Source organism: Rhinichthys klamathensis, unplaced genomic scaffold (assembly GCF_029890125.1).
Source record: "Rhinichthys klamathensis goyatoka isolate OS25496 unplaced genomic scaffold, OSU_Roscu_1.1 h1tg000147l_1, whole genome shotgun sequence".
Classification (NCBI taxonomy): domain Eukaryota; kingdom Metazoa; phylum Chordata; class Actinopteri; order Cypriniformes; family Leuciscidae; genus Rhinichthys; species Rhinichthys klamathensis.
The window spans coordinates 1,684,137-1,704,184 of record NW_026606682.1 but is presented as its reverse complement, the minus strand read 5'-3'; the positions used below and the strand labels follow the sequence as shown (position 1 = coordinate 1,704,184).

General features: G+C 35.6%; 1 protein-coding gene across 1 annotated transcript; it reads right to left on the bottom strand.

Moving 5' to 3' along the window:
- Positions 1–3,534: 3,534 nt before the first annotated feature.
- si:ch211-225h24.2 (uncharacterized protein LOC564539 homolog) lies at positions 3,535–19,054 on the bottom strand. The gene is made up of 4 exons (XM_056257964.1): positions 18,736–19,054; positions 12,350–12,397; positions 7,970–8,085; positions 3,535–4,202 (listed from the first exon to the last, which is right to left on the bottom strand). The coding sequence occupies exons 1-4, from the start codon at positions 18,820–18,822 to the stop codon at positions 3,770–3,772; spliced, it is 684 nt and encodes a 227-aa protein (XP_056113939.1). The 5' UTR covers positions 18,823–19,054; the 3' UTR covers positions 3,535–3,769.
- Positions 19,055–20,048: the final 994 nt, after the last annotated feature.

Below are 20,048 nucleotides of genomic sequence, written 5' to 3'. Positions count from 1 at the left end.
TGGGGTCAGTAAGATTTTTTTTTTATTTGAAAGAAATGAATACTTTTATTCAGAAAAGCTAAATTGATAAAAAGTGACATTAATACCTTTATTATGATAGAAAAGATTTCCATTTCAGATAATTGCCGTTTTTAAACTTACCATTTAACAAAGAATCCTGAAAAATGCATTTTCCACAAAAATATTAAGCAACTGTTCTCAACATTGATAATAAACATTGAACATTAAATCAGTATATTAGAACGATTTCTGAAGGATCATGCGACACTGGAGACCAGTAATCACAGGAATAAATCACATTAAACAAATTTAAATTACAAAATAATATAAAAGTTATTTTAACCCTTTACCTGTCACCCCCCCTTTTGATAATTTACATTAAAATGCACTATACAAACTTAAATGGTTGTAATTCAAGAATGCTTTGGAATATAGACCTAAGTTTGGTCTTGTTTTAAAGAAAACAATCAGCAGATTATTACTAAAGTGGAAGCACTTCAAAAAATTAAAGTATGAAAAAGTTATGGAAGTTATAATTTACAGTAAATCAAATATAGTTTATTAATATATTTTTTTAATATAAAATAACTATTTTACAAAATATTTTTTACTATAAAATTACTATAAAATGAAAGCTATATATCTAACCAAGTTGTGTTCCAAATTTAAAGTTGATATCACAAAAATTGAAGTTCCAATGAGATTTTGTTTAGGCGTAGTGCCAAAAATAGCCACCGGGTGCCATTGAATTCCATTGAATTTAATTGTATGTATTCTGCCATAACAAATTATTAAATTTCTATCCAAATATCACTTCTGTCACTAAATATGGAACCTTGAGACTCAGACCTTTCTGACAATATGTGTTTTGTCAAGATTAGAAAAGGTTTTGATAATAAATTATGAAAGATGATGCCCAAAAGGGGAGGGGCCTAATAAAAAATACCGTTTCTATGGTAACGGAAAGTCCAATTTCAAAACGGGTTTCACAGGATGAATTCTGAGTTTGTAAGCTTTCAAATGATACCTAGTTTATGATAACTACTAAAATATGTGATATAATAATAAAAAATGTATATATATATAATATATATTATACTTTTTAGAGGACTTCTTACTTTACTTTTTAAAATATAATTTTATCTTTTTTTATTGACAAATACTAGATTATGTTTTATTATGAACTTTTAGCACTAAAAACCAAAGTTTCAATTATTAAAAGTGTCTGCGTCGACTTTTTGTGACAAAGGTCAGAAACTCCTGTAATGACGTCGATTTTTTGAGGCGCACTCTTGTCATAAATTCATATATTACTGTTCATTCATAATTTGTAAGAAAAAAAACAGCGCTAAAATATCTATTAAGGAGTCTTAGACCTTTCCAACGATATATAGTTTGTCATGACTAGATTAGGATTTAATAGTAATATAGTGAAGTAAATTTAGGTTGCAGGTGACAGTTAATTACTTCACAATATAGCTATTTTACTGTATTTTGAGCAAATACAGACTTCTTTCAAAAACATTAAAAAAAAAAAACTTACCAAGTCCAAACTTTTGAACAGTAGTGAACATTGGAGAAAAAAAATAAACAAAACAAGACCCAAGTATAAAGTGTAACTCTTTATTTAGATTCACACGCTTATGTGAACCCTTGGAACTACAAAATATTGATATTGTCATTTAAATCATAATAATACAGAAAAAGAAAATCATTCAGTAGTATCAAGATAAAATCAAAATAACTTTTGCAAAGGCTCCAAATAGAAAGAGAAAAATCTGAAACTAATATGTAATCACATTTGTGGACTAATTATATAAAGCTAACATGAACAACAGAGCAGCAAACTCACTTACTCTCAAAATCGGATTATAAATAAATCTCCTAAAATCAGCAATAAGACACATTCTTCTAGCAAACCAAAGATATTATAGGCTGTTTATTTGGCATTGGTAAAAGGTTGATATATAAAATACATTGCATATTAGACTTATAAATGATGATTGTCATTTTTACCATGTTGAGGGAGTTGGAACTTTTAAATCGAGGCACAGCAAAGAAAAATGTGGCCTACTCCATGATAAAACGGCACAGCTCTTGAGGTCTTATTAACGGGATCTGGATGCTCATCCCATTCCTGGAGATCCAACCTACTTCAGAGCTTGTTTTTCTCAAATGAATCTGAAGACTAATGATTAGCTGGTTTAAGTATGTTTGATTAGTCAAAATCTCCAGGGGCAGGACCGAGCAATTATACAGTCAATTTAAAGGGTTAATTCACCCAAAAAACTAAAATTATCCCATAATTTACTCACCCTCAAGCCATCCTATAGGAAGAAAGTCATATAGCTACACCTAGATGGCTTGAGGGCGAGTAAATAATGGGATAATTTTCATTTTTTGGGTAAACTAACCCTTTAAAATCATGTATGTTGTATAAAGCCACAGTAAGTTATCTTCCTTGAGACAGAAAAGTAGCACTGAACAATCATTGGCATGATCAATATAGCAAGTAGTTCGGGATTTTAGCGAGGAGGAAATTATTGCATAGGCATACAGTAAGTAGCCTACATTATGATTGTGAATCAGCAGGCAGTAGCGATTCTAAATCTACTCAGTGGAAGGCGTTTCTACTTCATTTCACATTCAATCTTTAACTACATAGCAGAGTCAATGAACCACCATATAAACATTACAACGCATTGATCTCTAGTCAGCACTTAGTGTTTAAGGGGATTGAGACGCGATGCACCATCTGTCTGTGAAGGTGGGAACTGCAGCCTCGCTCAAACCAGTCGCCACGAATAAAACGTGGATTTAAAGGCACAGTTTACCTAAAAATGGGCATTCTAACTTCATTTCTTGACCTTTATGACGTTACAAACCTGTTTGACTTTCTTCTGTAAAAAGTAGTTCAGCAGAATGTCCTGAATGCTCTTTTTCATACAATGAAAATGACCTGGGACATGTTCATTGCAGTAAACAACAACTTATTCTTAGGTCTGCTCCTCACATAAATGTATCGTACAAATAAAGAACACTTAGAATATAGTGCACAAGTCACTTGTACTATATTTATCATACTTTCTTGTCCTTTTAGCAGCTACAATTTCATTGTATGGACAATACCTGGGGCATTTGGCTAAACTACTTCTTTTGTGTTCCAGTGAGAAAAGTAAGTCATTCAGGTTTGGAATGACACAATGGTTAATAAATGATGACAAGATTTTCATTTTTGCCTGAACTGTACCAAAGGGATAGTTCACCCAAAAATGAAAATTCTGTCATCATTTACCCACCCTCATGTTTTTCCAAACCTATATGAGTGGAACCTAAATACTGTGGAAGTCAATAGCTACCCTCAACTGTCTGGTTACCAACATTCATAAAAATATCTTCTTTTGTGTTCAGCGGAAGAAAGAAACTCGCTACAAGCTTGGAACAACATGAGGGTGAGTAAATGACAACATTTTCATTTTTGGGAGAACTATGTCTTTAAATGTCATTTCTGGCCTTTAAAAGTAATCTAGAAATCGTAAGTGACGTCAGACACCGGCTGCAAATACATCCAGTGATTTCTCAGAAGGAGCTTCATTCAAAAGTTGGAAAAGTATTTTATATCAAATCATAAAAGTAAAAATATTTTTGATTGACAGGCATTTTGAGCAGGCACTCTTGGCCTGAGGGTCCTACTTTTCCCATCTGTGGGCTGTCCAATTCGAGTTGTATACAAGGGGGCGTGGCCATTCTAACAAACATTAATATTAAATCATTTAAGCCCCTCCCAAGTGCTCTCTGATAGGCTGGCTGGACTTCTGCGACGAACGGCAGCTAATTTATCTCTTGCCCGGGCCGCCCACTGGGCAGGGCCGCCGTTCTGTGACTCAGTCAGACTAGCGTAGCGAGACGAGTCCTCCTCCGAACCCAAGCCAACCCAGGACGGCAAACCTAGAGAATGCGGCAAAGACAATGACAAAGGGGAAGACAGCGGGGACGAGTCACTCTTCTTCTTCTCCGGCTCATGTTTTTCCTCCTCCTTTCCGTCATTCAGCTGAGGTGGTTCCCAGCCCTCCATCTTATCAATCTTCCTCGTAGGTGTGATTTGCTTCATCGTCATGGTGATGCTGTCCCATAGACAGTGTGCTTTGTCTTTTTCTGTGTGCGGTTTGCTCTTGTCGTCCTCCCAGGTTTTCTTAGCAGACCTGAGAAAGAGAAAGAAGGAGAATGATTTATTGTAAACTGAAAAAGTTCTACTTAAACAACTTCTTATCATTGTTGCTATTGCTTACATAACTGAAAAAAACATTAAATAGCTGAGCAAACAACTTACGCAAATTTCAATAGATCTCAGAGCAGATATTAAAAATGTAATATAAAGTAATAATTATTATAATTAATAATGATATATTTTTAATGCCCACCAAAGCTGCATTTATTTGATCAGAAATACAATAATAATAATGTACACTCACCGGCCACTTTATTAGGTACACCTGTCCAACTGCTCGTTAACACTTAATTTCTAAGCAGCCAATCACATGGCGGCAACTCAGTGCATTTAGGCATGTAGACATGGTCAAGACAATCTCCTGCAGTTCAAACCGAGCATCAGTATGGGGAAGAAAGTTGATTTGAGTGACTTTGAACGTGGCATGATTGTTGGTGCCAGAAGGGCTGGTCTGAGTATTTCAGAAACTGCTAATCTACTGGGATTTTCACGCACAACCATCTCTAGGGTTTACAGAGAATGGTCCGAAAAAGAAAAAACATCCAGTGAGCGGCAGTTCTGTGGGCGGAAATGCCTTGTTGATGCTAGAGGTCAGAGGAGAATGGCCAGACTGGTTCGAGCTGATAGAAGGGCAACAGTGACTGAAATAACCACTCGTTACAACCGAGGTATGCAGCAAAGCATTTGTGAAGCCACAACACGCACAACCTTGAGGCGGATGGGCTACAACAGCAGAAGACCCCACCGGGTACCACTCATCTCCACTACAAATAGGAAAAAGAGGCTACAATTTGCAAGAGCTCACCAAAATTGAACAGTTGAAGACTGGAAAAATGTTGCCTGGTCTGATGAGTCTCGATTTCTGTTGAGACATTCAGATGTTAGAGTCAGAATTTGGCGTAAACAGAATGAGAACATGGAACCATCATGCCTTGTTACCACTGTGCAGGCTGGTGGTGGTGGTGTAATGGTGTGGGGGATGTTTTCCTGGCACACTTTAGGCCCCTTAGTGCCAATTGGGCATCGTTTAAATGCCACGGCCTACCTGAGCATTGTTTCTGACCATGTCCATCCCTTTATGGCCACCATGTACCCATCCTCTGATGGCTACTTCCACCATGTCACAAAGCTCTAATCATTTCAAATTGGTTTCTTGAACATGACAATGAGTTCACTGTACTAAAATGGCCTCCACAGTCACCAGATCTCAACCCAATAGAGCATCTTTGGGATGTGGTGGAACGGGAGATTCGCATCATGGATGTGCAGCCGACAAATCTGCGGCAACTGTGTGATGCCATCATGTCAATATGGACCAAACTCCCTGAGGAATGCTTCCAGCACCTTGTTGAATCTATGCCACGAAGAATTGAGGCAGTTCTGAAGGCAAAAGGGGGTCCAACCCGTTACTAGCATGGGGTACCTAATAAAGTGGCCGGTGAGTGTATGTAACATATGTACATACACATTACTTTTTTATATATGTATTCTATATATTGTGAAATATTTCAAATTTAATATTATAATTACCGTCTGTTTGAATATATGTTAAAATGTAATGTATTCCTGTGATGCAAAGCTGAATTATTATCAATGTTGTAAACAGTTGTGCTGCTGCTTAATATTTTTTTGTAGAAACCATGATACAGTTTGTTTCAGGATTCCTTGATGCACGGAAATTTCAAAAGAACAGCATTTATAAAATAGAAATCTTTTGTAACATAATAATACATATCAAGTTGATATCACTTTAATCAACTGAATGCCTCTTCCGAAAAGTATTAATATCTTTATTTAAAAAAAAAAAAAAAGATCCAAAACCCCAGAACTTTTTTGTAATATTTATTAATTTCATAAATATTTTTACTGACTTTTTTTGGGGGATCAATTTAATTTGCCTTTGCTAAATAAAAGTATTATTTAAAAAAAATATATATATATTATCTTACTTACCCCAAAGTTTTGAGTGGCAGTGTTATAAAAAAAGCTGCTAAAACTGTTTTCAACATTGATAATAATAAGAAATGATCTTAGAATGATTTCTGAAGGATCATGTGACACCAAAGACTGACGTTATTATGCTGAAAATTCACCTTTGATTACAGGAATAAATTACATTTGAACAAATATTACAACAAAAAAACAGTTATTTAAATTGTAATAGTATTTCACAGTATTACTGTATTTTTGATCAAATAAATGCAGCCTTGGTGAGATTAAGAGACTACTTTCAAAAAAATTTTGTTTAACGTTAAACAAAACTTTAATGTTTCCAAACTTATGACCGGTAGTGAGTGTGTGTGTGTGTGTGTGTATATATATATATATATATATATCTAGATATATATATATATATATATATATAATGATATATTTTTAATGTTTTCTGAAGCCTCTCATGTCCACCAAAGCTGTATTTGTTTGATCAAAAATACAGTAATAATGTACACCGTACATAAACACACACATACCGGTATACATTATATATATATACACGTATGCTTCAGCAGGAAGGACAGAGGCCAGGCTCCCGGGTGCGGTTTCCATTTCAGACACTTGATGGTTAAGTGGCTTATTTAAAGTTACACTATGTTTATGCACGAAACCCTACATGTCAAATTTTCCATTGCTAAAGATGTATTTACTTCTACTTTTATTTCATATAGTATGAATATCTTCATTTCTAGGCACTCAAAGGTGCTGTGTGTACAACTTTGCATATTAAAGTTGGATTAAATGTATCTTAACAGTAGAGTCGATAAGTAAGCCACTGGTTCATTTCCCCAAAGACTGTAAACACTGCGGCTCTGTGGGGCTTTTACAACATGGCTTTGTTTGCTTCAGCTGTCCAACGTGTCAATTTCTGGCTCAACCAACGGCAGGAATTAAAGGCAGACCAAAAGATTTAGATAATGTGGCTTTGAATTTTCCCACCAAACACATGAAATGCAGAGAAGTCTGTAAGAAGCAAATAATCTGGAAAGCTCTTTGTTCTATTTTAAGCATTTTATTTCTGTCTACAAAGTAAACTATCTATCTATCTATCTATCTATCTATCTATCTATCTATCTATCTATCTATCTATCTATCTATCTATCTATCTATCTATCTATCTATCTATCTATCTATCTATCTATCTATCTATCTATCTATCTATCTATCTATCTATCTATCTATCTATCTATCCATCCATCCATCTATCTATCCATCCATCCATCCATCCATCCATCCATCCATCCATCAGCATAAACTTTTAGGTTAACCTTTCAGCAAAAAATAGCTGTGGAAAAATAAAATGTTACTGTAATATAACATTACTCATAAATGTATACTATAAGATTTTGGTCATCCTACCTAGCCCTACTTACTGGGTATAATCATCTAAAAATACATATTGAACTTTGATGCTGGCAAAACATGGTCACACTTTAGATTAGGGTCCAAATCTCACTATTAACTAACTATTAACTACAACTTTTCCCTCAATAAACTCCTAATTACTGCTTATTAATAGTTAGTAGGGTGGTAATTAAGTTTAGGTATTGGTATATTAAGGGATATAGACTATAGACAGAATAAGGCATTAATATGTGCTTTATATGTACTAATAAACAGCCAATATCCTAGTGATATGCATGCTAATAAGCAACTAGTTCATAGAGAAAATTTGACCCTAAACTGAAGTGTTACCCAAAACATTCACCAACTTCATCTAACATTAGTAAATAAAGCCAGTCTTACCCTCTTCTGTGAGAGACAGTGACTCCTGTCAGCAAGATGTGTTCATCGTCCTGAGACGGAAACAACTTTTTGTCTCCTTTTTCTCGCTTTGACTTAACCTTCTTTAACTTTGAATCCTACAAAAAGTCAAAAACATAGTCACAAACCATAGAGAAATGGCTTGTTTAATCATAACAGGGTTCAGCGCACAGTAAAATGACTGCTTGTGTGTGATGTGTCAGAAAGCCTCAGCTTTGGTTTCTCAGTGAGACGGATATACAGATGGGAAGGGATGATTGCAGGTTTAGGCCTGGCACAAAGACAACTAATCACAAAGACACACTTCATCTCGAATCCAGGAGCAGAAAGCTGGATCTGATGGACAGAAGGCATCACGCAGTAAAAACAGGAAAGGCCTATGTTGATTACAGTGGGCTGCAGGGACGGATATCTGAGCAGACGCGCGTGTGTGTGTGTGTGTGTGTGTGTGTTTTGGGTCATTTGGTGATCTGACACATTCCTTCAGACTCCCTCCTGCCTGCGTCCAGAATGACCCTCAGGATTTCAAATACCGGCCTGGATTTGCAGCTTATTATATAGGAAAGAACCTTTGACACAATTTCTAGCTCTCTTTCACAACTTTCTCGTTTTTCTGACTTGTACAGAATGTCCTTCCCTTTGACCAAAAAAAGAAGAAGATAACTATTTTATCATCATACTGTTGGGTCATATTTCACAGCAAAATCTAAAATAATTTTTTAAAGAAATTATATTTTGGATGAAAAAAGATGTATATATATATATATATATATATATATATATATATATATATATATATATATATATATATAAATGAGAGAGAGAGAGAGAGAGAGAGCATTTACATTATTTCAATGACAATAAAGCACAAAAAAAATCTTATTACCAGTGTTACTTTATTATCATTGTGATACTATTATAGTCTTTATTAATATTTTGAATCAGTTGACATTTTTAAAATGTTCTATATAGGTTTTATTAATTTTAATTCAGTTTTAGTTTAATACATCAAGTTAAACTAAATTAAAATGAGAAATATTGCCTTGGCAAATAGCTGAAATAAAATAAGTTGAAGTTTTCTATATTTTATTTTATTTCAGTCAACTTTTTTTTGTTGGTTTGTTTAGCTTCAGTTTTGGTAACCCTGCTCATTACTGTAATCCACAAAAAATGCTCATTAACATTTCTAAGTGCTTCATGGTGTTATTGTTGCACTGGATAGTTTTCATTAGAGTAATCGAATTCGATTTTTGGGGAAATATCGGCCAAACATTAAAAAACCAAGTGTAAAATATGCTTGCTTACATGGTAAATTATAAATAGCAAAAACCATCTGCTAAAAGAAAAACATTCTAACATCCAATGAAGAAAGTTTTAACAAGTAAACTTTATTATTGAATATAATCCGGATAGGATGATTTTCATTACATTATTACAGTAATGGGAATGACTTTACACTTTACAGTCATGAAAATTTTGTAATGCAAATAATGTTAATGGTTCTAAAACGGGATTCATTTTTTTTAATGCAAACATAATTTCTCATTTTAAATTTTTTTAAATATTTATTTTAGGGTGAAATATGACAAGAATTTCTCTGTGAGATTCACCCGAAAGCATCTTTACTTGATATGTAAAGATCTACAAGTTCAGTCGTATTCATTTGTGTGTGTTATACAGATATTCAATATTTGTTGCTGCATGTCTGAAGGAATTAAACTCACCACAAAATTACCAAACACTAAAAAAGGTAAAAGCACGTGGTTAATTTGATTCGCCACTCCCTGTCTTGTTTCAAACCAAAGACCTTTGTGTTCTGTCACTCCACTGTGCTAAAACATGCCATCTATTATGCGCAAACACATAAACGCTTGTTACGCCGGGGCCGGCTCTTATTAGGAGTTCCAGCACATTTATTTAGCATTTATGAGCATTAGGAGTCTTAGAGCACATTACTCATTCCATCGGATAAACAGACATTAGGATCGGCCTCAAATAAAACGCAACACTCTCTTTTGGCTTCCGTCTGTCGCTTCATCTGTCCTGTCCTCCCTATCTCGGCTTCGTTTGTTAAAGCACGGAAATAAACAACTGTCGCTTTAACTTGAGGTTGAGCTCCTGCCGTCGCTGGAGGACACACAGCAGAACTCTGTGAAATTCCCTTTCGTTTAGCCTCTTTAAAGGGTTAAAGGGTTCTCATGATGATCCTTTGAGATTAAAAGAGTTCATTGTGCAATGAAAACATACTGTAACTTTCAGAAGACAGAACATCCAAGTCCAAACAGAGCATTCATTTCAACTAATGTAAAGTGCACATTAAATGCTGCCAGTTTTGCTCCTGGGCACTCAGTTTCGTATGCAATTCTTTAAATCAAACACCTAAATCGTCAATTCCAAAAATAAAACTAAATTAAAGTTCCTACAAATCTTCAATGGCAAAAACTCTATATATCCAGGGCCGTCGTTGAACTCAGAGTTCTAATTCCAACCAGAAATTATTGATTTGCAGCAAAAAGTATGTGAAACTACGATCCTATTAAGACTTGCAAATGAAGTAATCATGAAATATACAGCATCTTAAAAAATATTTATTCCTATGATGGCAAAGCTGTATTTTCAGCATCATTGCGCGAGTCACATGATCCTTCAGATCCTGATTTGCTGCTGGTGCTAGGGGTTACATTTCTTCTTATTATTATCAATATGTTGAAAATAGTTCTGCTGCTTAATATTTTTGTGGAAATGGTGATACTTTTTCATTTATTAAATAGAAATCCTTTGTAACATTACACATGTCTTCCCTGTCACTTTTGATCAATTTAATTTGTCCTTGATGAGTATTCATTTCTCTATTTTTTTTACCTTACCACAAATGTTTGAATAGTATCAATGGTATCCACAAAAATGTTAAGTATAGCTCAATTTGTTTTCAACATTGATAATAATGAATGTTTCTTGAGTATCAAATCAGCATAATTCTGAAGGATCATGTGACACTGAAGACTGGAGTAATGATGCTTTGATATCACAGGAATAAATTACATTTTAAAATATAGAAATAATATTTCACAATAGTACTGCTTTAACTGTATTTTTGATTAAAAATAATATTTTAAAAACAATTTTTTTAAACTTTTGACATGTACTGTATTTATTTCAACTCTCGGAATAGTTTTATATTCTGTTATTGCATAAATACACGTACATAAATCCCATATATATTTATCACTGCTGACCTCTTTTGACCTTTGATTTGTTTGCAGCAGATTGTTGGATTTTTCTGTTCAAGATTATGGGTTGTGTAGTTATCCACCTGGAATTTGGTCATTTAAATACTTTTTAAAAATGTTACTTACAGAAATGAACCATTTGTGATTTATGTTAAAGGGGCACTTGGCAACTCTAGTCATTTCTTCGCTGATTTTCACTTTTGTTGTCGCATGTTTTCTCATCGAGCTCCCCCTACAGCTGTGCGGCGTATATTTTCACAACACTGTCATAAAAAAACTCACTTGCCGCGCGTTCCCCTCGCTTTCTACCGCTACCCATGTGCATTTGTTATTATCGGAGCCGGCCAACTTTATTGTGTGGAGCTATGTCTACCGAGTCTCGTTCTCGCTTCTCACGAGACTTCCTATTTCCAACTTACGGGGACGTTAGTCCCCATGTTGCAAGGTTGGTTTTCCGCCCGGGAACGCTGGGGGGAGCGGGGAAAGTCACCATTCTCTCCAGAACAGGTCATTAAACCATTCAACTGATTTCTAAACGGTTTTATTAAGTTGAAATAGTTGCCAAGTGCCCCTTTAACTTGGAAAACAAATGTCATCATAATACACAGTTACTTTTGAATACCAGTCAATGGATAAACTAATATTTTATTTATTGCATTTACCAGCTGCTCATGCCAACATCAAAAAATGTACACAGAATGTAAAAAACTGTCTTTTTAATTCTGGTCGCAGAATAGTTTATTTGATAATATAAAATCTGACATGACATTACCAGCAGTCCATTGAAGGAAAGCAGGACACTGAATGTTTGCTAGTCTCAAGAGTCAAGACTGCTTTGCTATTGTCCAGATTGTTCTGAAAGAATGTGTCACATCCTCTCTGAACATTTAACAGATTATGCACAACACGCACACACTTTATAGTCTACACTGTACTATCAAACTATAAATCTTGCCTTTAATTGCACCCATTCACAAAGAACTAACAAAAAGAAAAAGAAAAAAGCAATTCAGTTTTTTTATATCTTTTTGCATCACATCCTGACTGTGTTGCTATGGTATTGTTCCGGACACCGTCAACAAATTTAAGCATTTCTGTTGAAAGCAACAAGGCGTTATGCGTGTGTGTTTACCTTTGTTGAGGGGCTCAGAACTTCCTCTGTTCCCTCGGAGTCTTTATCCTGAAAAGCAAAGGCCAAGGAGCACAACACAATGAGAACATGCGCACACACTTAAACACATGCTAATGTAATGTAACAAACAAACACACAGAAAAATGCAAGGAATATTTTTAGCATGCTAACAAGGTCTTATTTGGGGAGGTCTTGAAAATTAGCTCAAACGCAGTCATAATGGTGAGAAGAAGAAGACTCCTAGATTATCCCTCAATTCTGAGGTGATAATCAGATATATCATTATTAAATGTAATCCATTACTATTTTTGGATGATCTATCAGAACTGCTCTGGCATTCAACTTCCTGTTAAGGGTCTGACCTCTTCCCCTTCCTTCCTGCTCCACCTGCACTAGTGCCGCCTCCCGGAAAGTTCCTTCTCACCTCTCTTTTGCACTTCCCCACAAAGACAGGAAACTTTTAACACTAGTGCAACAAAGTGAAGAGCAAAGGATGCACATTAGGTGTGTAATTGATGCTTTATCTGCCATAAGGAATTATGGGAAATGTAGGTTTGTCACCCGAGACTGTCACCCTTATAAATCGGTGTAAGTTTTATTGCTATACTTCATCAAGGGGAGCACACAAGTCATTTTGATGCTTCATCTGCCATAATGAAATATGGGAAATGTAGGTTTGTCACCTAAGGCTGCCACTTATAAATATAAACCACTTATAAATCAGTGGTTTATAGAGGTCTATTATTCAGAGGTCTATAAATACTGGAGAAATCTGCCGTCTTTGCCTTGGGAGTCGGGTCAGTAAGACTTCTTGAAAGAAACAATTACTTTTAATTAAAAACAAGGGTGCATTAAAATAATCAAAAGTGACAGTAGTGACTTTTATATTATTACAAAATAATTCTTTTTCATCCAAGAATGCCGGGGGGAAAAATTATGTTTCAACAAAAACATTAAACAGCTGTTTACAACATTAATAAAAAAAAAAATCGTGAGCAGCAAATTATTAGAATGATTCTGAAGGATCATGTGACACTGCAGACTGGAGTAATGATGCTGAAAATTCAGCTTTGTAAAAATTGTATAGGGTCAAAATATTGATTTTTAAGATATTTTTAAGTTGAAAATGATAGTTTTGAGAATATGTTTGACATTGCGAATATGAGCCAGATGCTAATGTACTGGGAAATGAGCTTTTACGAGGACAGTAATGATTGTATAAAACATCTGCGCAAACTGAACCATTCCAAGTTCCAAAATGTAACAAAATATGCTTTATGTTATTGTTCAGTAATTCGCCTTTGGCTAAGCCACACCCTAGAATGTAGATTGACCAATCACAGCGCAGCCAAGAACGAGCTCCCACAGTGGTCCGACACTTTTTCACAGTGCTCCATTGCCTTTTAACACAGGCGTCTCATATTTTTGGTCTCGGCAGGCTATTACTGTCGTAGCTTTATCAAAAATATGGTTAAATGTTGTGCCTGGGGCATTTGTAACACAGATACGCGTTTCCCAGAGAGGTTGGAGGGGGGTGTCAGTTTTTTTCCCTTCCCAAAACCAAAGTCAAATCCTGACAAGTGTCGTCTAGCACACGCTGCTAATAAATACAACGTTATACTCGCGTAGTCCGTTTGCTTCGTAATAACGATTATAGAAGTGAATAGAGATCTACCCAGCTTTGCATGAACAGATATTGTTAGTCCCAGCCTCCGTCTCGATTAGAAGGATATGCGGTGGTTAATATTTTGACTGTGACCGGTATGCTTTTGCCTCTATTTTGGATGCCTTGTTGTTCCTTGCGTTTCACCTGTATGTCATGAACGTATGCCTTCGAACGTATATTGGAGCCCCTTTTGCCTACTTCTATCAGACACATTTGCTGCTTTATAAAAGTTTGATCAAGTTTTCAGCAGGAAGAGCTGTCACAGCATAAGCCATGTTGATACCAGAGCCCAGATGAAGTTTGTTTGTCGGACGTAGCAACAGTAACTAAGGGGGGCGGGGCTTAGCCAAAGGCGAATTGTTACTCTATATTATATTATCGCGACAGCCGACAGGTAGAGATCCATTCGTGTTAGATATAGATCCGGGTCGCTAAAGACCCGAATATGTAATAATGATTGGCGAAACATTCATGCATTAAGGGTTAAGAAATGAAAAGCTACACACTCCAATTAGGGTTAGAAGAACTGTTCCCAAAAATATAACATGCTAGAAAAATAATAATTTTGCCTATTTAAATCCAACTTTTTTTAGGCTGGGCAGTGTATAAAATTGTAAATACATAAAATATATACCCCAACTCTTCCACCAACACAAAAAGTCAGAGCTCAAAGAGCAAACATTATAATTCTGATATGACTTGAAGATTATTCATACTACGAAGAGAGAGAAAGATCAACCTGTTCTGCAATGCCCATCTCATTCCTCCCCCTACCCACAATCCTCTGCCTCCTCCATTTTACTCCCACTGACTCATTGTATCAATGCAACATCCCTCCACCCCAACTTACCAAAGCACTTGGCCTGATTACAGTGCGAATACTCTCCCGAGTGCTCATTTATAAATGAAGGAGTGAGGAATGTTTCGGATATTTTAAGTTCTTTACCCTCTGGACTTTGTCATTTCTTATGATCGTGGCATATTAGGGACAGCTAAGACCTGACTTTCCTGAAAAAAAAAGCTTATGATTGAAGAACATGGGGTCAGAGTAGAGGAGTCCATTTATTCGGCCTTAAACTGATTTATGAAGGAACACAAACCACAGTATCAACAAGACGGCACCTCAAAATAATGATGTTTACCAACTGGCAACCTGACATGGTTTAAAATAAAATCAACGCTCATGAAATAGCTTGATATAAACTGCTGGAACAGAGAGGACATTCATCTCGATGAAAACCTGTTTATAGGAGGAAAATCAAAACTCTACTAGAGGACCTGAACTGAACTGGAGCTGTATGGAAGTTTAGGGTTTCGTTTGTCCTCATCCGTTGGGCTTCCTGCTTTACATACCAAGTTCTGGGTGAACAAACTCACTAGCTGCCGAAGGAAGCGGATCTCACTGAAATATCCCTTTGTAGACTGAACAACATAAGAACATTACTTCCCCTCTTCCACGACCACAAGCCTAGTACCACCACTGAATGAGCAATAAGCGTGAATAACAAAACTACTACCATGTTTTTGGAAATGGTACTGTGGAAATAATGGTCATTTACCATAGCAATAGTGCGATTTCATGGTATATGCTCTGTACCTTGCATGCCTTTACAAAAAAAGTACTGTGGCAATACCATGGTACAGTATCATATGGAAATACTATGCTAGTCCAAGGAAATTCCATGGTCTAAAAAAAAAAAGTGTGTAAATACAAATGGCAGCCAGTATGGTATATCATGGCATTTTTATGTTTTTAAGCACAGTACAGTGGTTTTGCACATGGTGCTATGGCAATAATGGTTATTGGGATATTTACCTAAGCAATACTGAATTTTGTGGACATGTACTATGATAGTAGTACCATGGTTTTCTTTGAAGTAGAAAAAGTACAGATGGTAATACGATGTTACTACTAATATGGTCCAGAAATTCATATACCATTACATGATGATGCTCCGAGGTAACTAAGAAAACCATAGTACACATCCAAAAATCATGGTAGCACCATAGGTGTGTAGTCAGGGGCTTTTTTTGTAAATCCCAATGTAAACATTCAGTACCACGATATATATCAAAGTACCATGGTATTTCCATGTTTTTGTACATGGTACAATGTTGTTGTTTTTTTATATAGTAATACTGTGTTTTTGGTCATTCATTCTGTTTAACATTGCTGAAATCTCCTTTATCTTTTCAATACATTAATTAAAACCATAAATTACCATTGTGTTTACTAATCTTTTTGCAAAAAAGTACTGCGGCAGTACCATGGTACAGTGATGGAATAAGATCATTACTATGGTATTTTGAAATACATATGGACATTATATTAAATACTATTGTACTTTGAAATAAACCATGGTATTTACTTGGTAATCCATGCATGGCACTTCTGAGAATACCATGGTTCTATGATACTTTTCTGTACACCTGATAACCATTCCCCTCATCACCTCAATTGTCACATAAATGTATTTAATAAGCAGCAGTTAGGGTAATATATTTGATTGGTGCATATAGTAGGCCTATTTAAAAAAAATCTGAAGCAGGTCTTCTATCAAATGACAACTTTCACAAAGTAGGAGATGTGGACCAAAAACATACATTCCAAGCCTAAGTTGATCGTAGAGACCATTGGTGGCAATCATTCTACGACCAACTTAAGCTTACGATGCTTTTGGGAAACCCAGCCCTGGTCAAAAACCATCAGACAGTTTGGTCTAGCAGCAAGGTTAGTGTGTCATAATGTCTCTCTCTATCAGACGAGCGTATCAGAGCTTTTGACCGTTCATTTACATGACAACAGCGTTTTAATGGCCTGAAAGCACAAACTTTTGAAAACGTGTTTCAAAGTGCAAGCTTTTGAAAACAGTACCGTTATAGTCTCCGACGTGTAAACTACAAAAACAGTGACGTCATGCGCATATGTATTCGTGTTCAGTCTATAGGCACGTAATGTTTTCTTTACAAAGTGACATCGCCAACTACTGGCCTGGCATGAATAATACAGGGTTTTTAGTTGTTTTCACAGATCAGTGTGAACGGATCATTTTGACCTCGTTGTCGTCTGTATGCGAAAAACTTTTCTGTTTTTAGTACATCTTGTCGTTTAAATGTACCCTCAGATCCAAAACATGTTTGTGGAACAGATTATGTTGGGAAGAATGTGACTGAGGCCTAGTCAAGGCCATCACACTGGCCACAGAACACAGTGAGAAGCTTTAACTTTTCACTGCAAGCTTCTGAAATTACATTAAAAAAAAGTTTGTGGGGGAGTGAAAGAAAGCTTATCTGCAACCGTCTCCTGCTGTTACGCTGTAGGGACCTTATCGGACTCCTGCAGACTAACAGCTGACAGAACATTACATCTGAAAGGGAGGACGGCGCTGAATGCCATGAATCTGTATTGAAACTCAGCCACAGCAAGAACCACATTTAATTAAGATCAATTTATGTTCTTATCCATGAAAATCAGAACAGGAATACATAACATCATGTTATGTGCTCACTTATGACTATCGAATCCCATTTCCACCACATAAGAAAAAAAATCATGCTTTGGTAAATCACTATTATGATAGTCTCCGTCTTTATCTCATAATTAAGATTTTTAAATCTCATATGACTTAAATCATAATTCTGACTTTTTAACTTTTAAGTTACGTTTTAAAGTTTTATTATGACAAAGTTATAATTATGAGATAAAAGAATAACAATTATGAGAGAAGTCAACATTTTTACTTTGTCAATCTCAACATTTATTTAGACATTTTTCAACTTTTTAATGTCATAATTATGGCTTTTTAAGTCATAATTTCGTCTTTTAATCTCATGAATATGACAGTATGTCATAATTTTGACTTTTTATGACAACTGATTTACAAAAACATGATTTTTTTTCTTCTGTTGGAGAAATGGGCTTCCATAGATGACTGATCATGAACTCTATCCTGGCATAATGACACTCATAGAGAATATGTGGACTGTAATTCTTCTATAACATCATACTCATATGGATTATATTCTTCTATAATATCATACTCATATGCACATTTTTGCTATATCCATAGTCCTATTACATTCCATACTCATATTGACAGTACTCATATGAATACTCATATTCCTAGTTAACAGTAATGGCCGATGACAAGCATACAAAGAAACATTCAGTTATGATGTAGAATTCTAAATTATGATGTTTCCATGAGCCAAAATTCTGATTAATACAGGCCAACTGATTCCATTCTGTTTTCTAAACCAAAATATGGCCTAATCTGTGCATGGCAATCCTATTAAATATGACATTTAAATAACCGAGTTATGACGCAAAAAAAGCAAGTAAACACACTGTAACACACTTACTCAGTAGGCTACTTTTAAGCTACGTCTCAAATAAGTTACTTGTATGCATACACAATTTTTCCAGTATTAATATTATCCATACACTGAAATAACCTTTTTATCACCCTCAAAAACTTCATATTGTCATACAAAAGCGATTTCAAAACAAGTAGATTAAATTATAGATATTTCCTAAACTAATGGCTTCGCTCCTGTTGTCATAGTCTGACTTTACGACTCACTCGGGGGCGCATACGCGTTATAACAGTACAGTTCACTTACTACACATGCAGAAACACGAAACAACCAAACTATGAGACACGATCACATCTGATCTCTCAAGTTTGAACTGAAGCCCACGGGCAACATCCCACCTCACCTTCCTCGCGTGCTCGTGATGCCACGCCACGTCGTCCTCCTCTGACGCTTCATCCACCAGAACTTTGCTCTTGCTCTTCTTGAACATTATATCCGCTGTATATCAAAAGCGCAGTATTTCCAAACCCATGAGATGCCAGTGGGGACTCTTCGTGAGGAGACCGCGGTTAAATCAGAACAATAACCCGACTGTGAACGCGCCCTGCACTCGCACGCTCGCTTCTTTCCTCCGGCCACTATCTCCTCCTGATGATCGTCTGAGTCTGAGACCTCAGTTCGGTTCTGTTGGGCTGCAGCACCTGGACAGCCGCTCCTCCCATTATGGATCAGATTGCCGGTGATCAACTAGTTGTCATGGTAACGGGGGCGGGGCGATGCCCCCCTCAGACCCTCCTACCGGGACAGGAGGTCTTTGAACAGTTAAATGATGTCTCCTGAGTTTTGGTCTAGTGTAGAAGTTTTTCATTTACTCTAAGCAGACCAAGTGGCAAAAAACAAACAAAATGTTTAAGCAATTAATAAAACATAACCTAGAACTAGACGTTGGAACTTTTTCCATATACTTCCACTAAAATCCCTCTGGATTTAGTTGATTAATATATTTTTTTTTTTTTACAGCTGCAACTTGGATTGATGTAAAAAAAAAAAAAAAAAAAAAAACTTGGTTTGATATTTCTATAAATGCATTTAGTGATAACACAATTAAATTCATACATTTGAAGTCCAAATACTTTTTAGAGAACATTATGGGTGTTTCTTCTCATGTGTTTTTTTTTTAAATATTTTTTTTTGAACATTTTTGAAATAAAATTGCTGACCCCCCTATTCTAATTTCATAGCTATATATATATATATATATATATATATATATATATATATATATATATAATGCATCTCAAGATCTGTTGTCTCTTCTAAACAAGTACTTTGTGGTGGAAAGAACTAAAGAAATGCAGGACAGTCATAATTTGTGTAAAAACTAACAGTTTTAATTTGACATTTATAGATTTGAAATCTGTAAATTTTCATAAAAATCAACTCTTGGGACAATAAAGGTGGCCAAAATTCAAGAAATTGTATCTATAGGCTACTTTGAATGTGTTCCCTTTCAATTTGAATAAAACAGTCTGTGTGAAGTGCTAAGAAGCATGCATGTCCATTTGACTTTCAGTGTAAAGGTTTCCATCTAATAAGTTTAATCTGTATTAGTCTTGCTGTATTAGTCTTGCTGTATTAGTCGGATCTAAGGTATATAATGCATTAATGTGTTCATGTGATGTGAATGTTCCCATGCTTTAAATGTGAAGAATATAT